The sequence below is a fragment of the Hydra vulgaris genome, chromosome 01 (genome assembly GCF_038396675.1).
Source record: "Hydra vulgaris chromosome 01, alternate assembly HydraT2T_AEP".
Taxonomy (NCBI): Eukaryota; Metazoa; Cnidaria; class Hydrozoa; order Anthoathecata; family Hydridae; genus Hydra; species Hydra vulgaris.
In genome coordinates, this window is record NC_088920.1 from 73,840,113 (window position 1) to 73,846,724 (window position 6,612).

At 26.7% G+C, this 6,612-nt stretch overlaps 1 protein-coding gene across 1 annotated transcript; it reads right to left on the reverse strand.

Moving 5' to 3' along the window:
- Positions 1-1,039: 1,039 nt before the first annotated feature.
- Positions 1,040-2,050, reverse strand: LOC136074711 (uncharacterized). The gene is made up of 2 exons (XM_065787052.1): positions 1,348-2,050; positions 1,040-1,230 (listed from the first exon to the last, which is right to left on the reverse strand). Exons 1-2 carry the CDS (start codon positions 2,048-2,050, stop codon positions 1,040-1,042), a joined length of 894 nt encoding a protein of 297 aa, XP_065643124.1.
- Between the last annotated feature and the right edge of the window lie 4,562 nt (positions 2,051-6,612).

Below are 6,612 nucleotides of genomic sequence, written 5' to 3' on the forward strand. Positions count from 1 at the left end.
CGCACTTCAAGATATCTATATCCATGACCAGTTCCACGCATTGCACAATATAAAGATTTAAATACTGTTTCTTCTCCTATTTCTATGTTTGTTAATTTAATAGTGACTGGTTTTTTCTTAATTGTTTTTAATCTTTCATATTTTGGATCTATTTATTTTTTCTTTTCTTTCACTGGATGTGTTCTAGGTCTTCCAACTGATCTTTTCTCATCAACATCTTTTACTGTATGTATTCTAGGTCTTTTAACTGATCTTTTCTCAGTTACTTCTTTCACTTCAGCCATAATAGATTCTTTATCTAATAGCCCATTTTCCATAGCAATCATTAGCAATGTAGCGATATAGTCCAATGTTTTTGAAATGTTATTTTCTTCTAATAAACTTTTTAAACTTTTCTTTGTATAACGCATTTTTATTATATAAAGAAAAAAAATTTTAAATAATTTTCAAAAAAATATAATTTTTGAAAAAATTGTTATTTTCTCTTCTATTACTGGATGTATTCTAGGTTTTCCAACTGATCTTTTCTCAGTTACTTCTTTCTCTTCAGCCATAATAGATTCTTTATCTAATAATCCAATTTCCATTGTAATCATTAGCAATAAAGCAATATTTTCAGATGTTTTTAAAATGTTATTTTATTCTAATAAATTTTTTTTACTTTTCTTTGTATAATGCATTTTTATTATATAAAGAAAAAAAATTTAACTAATTTTCAAAAAAATTTAATTTTCAAAAATTTAAATAACAATTCAATCAGATGGTAAATCAATTTATTACCATCTGATTGAAGTTCCATGATTCTATCAGATAATACAAGAGCATATGCCTGAGTACTTGCTGGTACAGCTGTATTAAATGTTGCTCTAATTTATACTTGTATTGTTGATGATTTTAATCTTTCTGATTGTTTGCTAATATCAAAAACAAAGAGTGGGTATAAGTCTCTATAGTCAGAAGGGCTTATATTGCTGTTTGCGTTCAATTCATTCATTCCATAAAATTTTTCTTTAAACACAGATGCTTCTCTATAAATTCTTCAAGTTTGCTGATTTGGAAATGACAAATTATAATCAACAGCTAGATATCTGTCATTATTATCAGGAAAAATGTACATATTTTTCAAGTCACAATGATCAAATATTGAAGCATTGACAGTTTGGTCACTGTTAGCTTTATTTGTTTGTAATCCGACAATAATGTATCTTGGAATTTCAGTAGATTTCTTTACTGACAATTGCCAATTGAATGAGGTCAATTGTTAAACAGTTAAAGTATCACACTGACGCATTCAAAAACTTACTGAAATTGTCAATTTTTTTTTAATTTCATTATAAAGTTTATAACTTTCTGTGTCTGCTGTTATCAAATTTGGCAGAAACAATGACACTTTATTAAGATTAACTTTTCCTGCAGCTGCAGCAGCAAGCCTAAAAATTGCATTATCGTCACTTTGTCTAACAAGAGTTATTGCGTGTTTAAGCTCATAAATAACTTTGTCGTAATCATCACAGAATCCAAAAATGTGTCTTACAGGTACCCAAAATGAAAATGTTCCTTTTATAGTTGGTTTCTGAATTATGTATGCTTGTCTTATGCCAAACCCTTGGTTATTATTAAATACTGCTGTTGATCCATAATCTTTATACCACAATTGATGTAATCCTTGAGTTAATTGAAAGTCATTTGCATAATTAAGCATTCCTAACATTGTAGTTGCCTGACTTGGATAATAAACAGCTTCTATCTCTTGGTTTGATAATTGGTATGTTATTCGACTAAATAAATGCATAAGGCCATTATTTGTAAGAGCCACTGCATCTGCATTAGCATAAGCTGTTCCATCAGCTTTAACAAGTTGTCCTTCAAATAAGAGATACGCTTTAGATGGAAGTGTGAACAATTCTTGTTGCTCAATATCGATTCTTATATCTCCAGGACTATTTAGATTTGTGTCATTAATGGGTTCATATTCATGTTCTTCATATCTTCCAATCCCATTATCTCTACTTGGCATTTCTGTAAAATCAAATACTGCAGAAGTCGTCATTTTATTTTTTTATATACAATACAAAAAAATTTTTTTTGATTGACAATTCTTAAAAACGATATAAAAAATTTTATTAAAGCTAAATTTACGCAATTCGAAGGCCGCGTGCTATTTTAACTAGATCTTCTATTCTTATAGTTTTTTATTTGATAATTTGAGTGGGCCTTTTTTTACTGATCTTATTGCAGACCCCATTATCAATTTATTGATATTTGTTGTTACCTTATATGCATTATTTTTTAGATCATCAGATCCAGATTTCATTAGATCATTAGATCTTTCAGATCCATATGAATAATTTGAAATTATTTTATCAATTCTTTTATTAACAGGTTGTGAAGCTATTTTTGAAGATGCTTTATCAATTAATTGTTATCCTTTTTCAACTGTAGCAGTTCTAGCAGCTTCTATCGCTGATTTTGAAAGTTCTTTTCCTTCTGATTTAGCAGCAGTTATTGCAGTTTTTCCTAAATCAGTAGCAGCCATCTTCTTCAACATAGCTGATGACACTCTTGTTACATTTGACGCTTTTATTCGTTTAAATAAATCTCTTATGCCTTCGAATATACCACTTCCTCCAAAAACATGTTTTATTATATTTCTTTTATTATTGTCTCTAATGCTTTCCGAATATACCACTTCCTCCAACAACGTGTTTTTTTGTATATCTTTTATTGTCAACAATTAGCCATTTTTTATGTAATATATATATTTTTATATGCACTGAGATATAATTATAAATGATTTTGAAGTGCTTTATACTGTGAACTATCTATTTCATTTTGCCGTAATAATTCTTCACAAATTGCAACACCTTCATTTCTTGCTCCAGTATTACCTGCTTTCCATGCAGCTATACACAAATAAAGCTTTTAAGCTAATGAATTAGGATGGCTAGGAAGAATTATAGTTTGTATTCTTCCCCAAATTCCATTTCCTCTTGATTGACGTTTCCTATTTACTTTTATGTTTTCCAAATAGGGGCTTTTACTTCTCTGTATTTTCCATTACGAGAGGACTTTGGTTTGTATGGGTTTTCAGAAGTAATTGCATCTGTTTGTAATAATATATTTCGATATTTTTTAAGATCATCTTCACTATATACCCCTTTATTAGGATTAAACTTTACTATCAACTCCCAAAGGCCAGGAGTACCATAATATTTTTCAACATCAATAATTGTATCATTATCATTAGTATGTATTGGTTTTTTTCCAATATAAAATATACCATCTTCATCACGTATCCCAAATGTAGTATCTGCAGATTTTTTACTATTAGCATACATTCTTAGATAATCTGTTGCAATTTTTCCTAATCTCATACCTTTATATTCTTTATGAGATGGTAGAAGTTCTTTAGTTTTAGTTATCATTATCTCTCTTTTTGCTTCAGGAAAAGAATTTGAAAAAGTGAGTGCTAATTTATTAGATTGATCTTGCAATTTATATATGTTTTCTTTTATCCAATCTTGACTATCAATTAATGACTTGTACAATTTTTCTAAGCCTGACTGTAAATTAGTTTCACCAATCCTTTTATTTAAATTATTATGACGTATACTTTTTTTAAGCTCCAAGATTTCTTTGACATTTTTGTCTCTTTTTTCAGGATCTTATATTTTTAGAAATGACATTTTGCTTTTTTTATAAATGAAGATAAAAAAACACAATGTTTCATGTTTTGACGCTTGCATTTTTACTAAATCTGCTTTGGAGTATATTAATTGCCTCATCTCTTCCTTGTTTAATTAATGATTCTTTAGTTTGTTCATTCATTAATTCTTTTGAATTTGTTCTAATTTGCTCAAGCATGGCTTTAAATTTTTCAAGTTCACTAAGTATTAGTTTAAATTTGTTATCATCTATGTTGATTGGTCAATGTTGAATTTTCGTTTCCAGTAAGAAGCCAGCGCCCTAGCGCCTGATGGTGTATTAGTTGAGCGCCCTCGGTAATAAAAAAAACGCCAAATTGCCCTCGGTAATAAAAAAGGTTTAAAAAAAATTATATAGGGTGTTAACGCCTTAACGCCAATTGGCCCACGGTAATAAAATAAATGGTAATAAAATTAAACGGTAATAAAAACAATGTTTAATATAAAATTTTTATTTAAAAATAGGGTTACAATGTATTAGTTAGCTAAAAAAATTAAAATTATATTAATAAAAATTATAAAAAATTACAATTTATTAAGTTTAAATTTAATTTTATGAATTCATTAATTGAACAATGAATTGGTGGTTTTATGGTTGTGTTCATAGGCTCTTCTTCTTTTATAATATCCTAAAAACACGCTACAAAATTGAGTCTTTTTATTCCTCTTTTTTTGTTCGTTTTTGTTTTTGGAGGAATGACGAGTTCAAAAGGTTTTTCATCACATTGCCATATTTCTTCCAAATCATTATTATTAATTAATTTTGTCATTTTATTTAAAAAAAAAAATTAAAATTGTAATAGATATATAAAAAATGCTAACAGCATAATGAATAAAATAGAATAAAAAAGAGACAAGAATTTATTAAGAAAATATATTCTATATAAAAAGATACAAAATGTTGTCTTTTTTGGAGGTCGCAGACTAGACAAAGTCCACACCGTTTAACACAAAAATATTTTTCGTTGATTAGCTGAGATTTTTTTTTATTTGCCTCGTTCAACTTATAAAAGTATAGATTCGTTTCTATAAAAAAGAAAAAAATAAGATAAGAAAAAAATTATTTTTACTCTTATTCTTATCCTAATCTTTTGTTTTTCTTTTGTTTTTTTGCATACCCACTTTTATTCATTTTTTATTATTTTTGCTATAAATATAAAATAATATCGTTTACATGTATAAAATTTGGATTGACAACAAATTAATATTGTTCTAAACTCCATTCCATATAATATTTAAACAACTCATAAAATTGTTCGTATTGAGTATTGTTTAAAAACTCGTCATAATAATGAAATTTTAGTATTTCAAATGAATGATATAAAAAAGTTAGTTGAGTAAAATAAAAATCTAAATTTTTTCGAAATATAAAATCACTAAATATATTTGGTGAATAAATTGACTCGCCATTAAAATGAATTCAGTATCGAAATAAGGTATGAATATCATTTTTCCAAGTTTTTCTTTAAGAAACTTGATTTCTGTAAGAATTCTGTGAAACGCTACTTTTCTTTTACACAAGTCTTTTAACGAAACCATTTTTTCATTTTTAAATAATAATCTCGTTTGTGAGCAAAACTATACTGTTTTTTCATAATTAAAATCGTATTCGTCAAATCTTTTTTTTCCTTTATTCTTCTTTTGTGCTTGCATTTTTTTATTAGTTGACTAAAAAAATATTAAAAAAATTGATTTACAATATTAACATGAATAAAACAGTTGTTCATTTTATAATAATATTGCTACTTTGCCCATTTTATAAATTGTAAGATTAAATAATACAACTCTTCCATTAAATGTATTTCTAATCAATTTTTTGGATAAGCCAAACATAAAATTTCTGTAAAAAATAAACAATACAATATGTGTAGATAACGTCTTTGAAGATGAAAAAATAATAAATGCTTTTTATCTTTTAAAATGTCTTTGAAAAAAACGTTTTTACTATAGGTATAAAATAACAATCTAATGTAATCTCCATCTTTCCATTTAGTATCTGGTAGTTTGGTTTTATCAAATATAGAGATGATTTTATCATGTAATTGTTCAAATTCGTATATTATTGTTTTATGAGCCAAGGTTCTTTTGCATAAATCTTTTAAGGTTAAATTGGTTTGTGTTTCTTTAAATGTGTAATCCAACTATGATCCAATTGTCAAAATGATAAAGATAATAAGAAAATTATCGTTCTGTTATATTAAACCAAATAAGTGTTTGGTTTTCAAAGCTATTAATACGATAATAAATGTTCTGAATACAATCAAAACGTTTATTTTCATCGTCGATTTTACGTCGTTTGTTTTTTGAAGGTTTGTTTTCATCGTCGATTTTACGTTCGTTTTTTGAAGGTTTACATGAACGAAATTCTAAATTGATTAGTCTACCTACATTATCCCAGGTGCTTCCCATGAGAATTTTTTTAATTACTAATCTAAAAAAGAATATTAAAAATATAAAATATCGAATAAAAAAATAACAAAAAAAAATACTAGTGAATATAATTGGGTTCGTCTACTGGTTCGGGTGCTTCTGGTACGGGATTATAAAAATTTAAAAGTTCTTCTTGCTTAGCATGGACGACTTCACTTGGATAAAATTCATTCGGTAGTGAATAAAGAGGTGGTAAATTTTTAGTTTCTTTTAAGTTCTTACTTTCTTCATAAGTAGGCAACCGAGGTATTTTGTTGTTAAGTTTGTTAAATATATCTTTTCGTCCAATTGTTTCACACATTTTAAGTAAAAATTGCAATTTACTCTCCAAACTTTCATAAATTTTTCCATTTTGATCTTCTATAATGTTATTTTTTATATACTCCAATATATCTATTGCATTTTTTAATTTTTCTTTGATACCAAATGGAATTCTCAACATGAGTCTAATACTTCTAACGTTGCTTGAAGTTAGCTC

Bases quoted from the DNA above. Each gene is read 5' to 3' on its own strand.
- LOC136074711 (XM_065787052.1), bottom strand. From the start codon at position 2,050: ATGACGACTTCTGCAGTATTTGATTTTACAGAAATGCCAAGTAGAGAT. The intron at 1,231-1,347 runs GTTATAAACTTT...GGCAATTGTCAG, and splicing joins GATAACAGCAGACACAGAAA to TAAAGAAATCTACTGAAATT.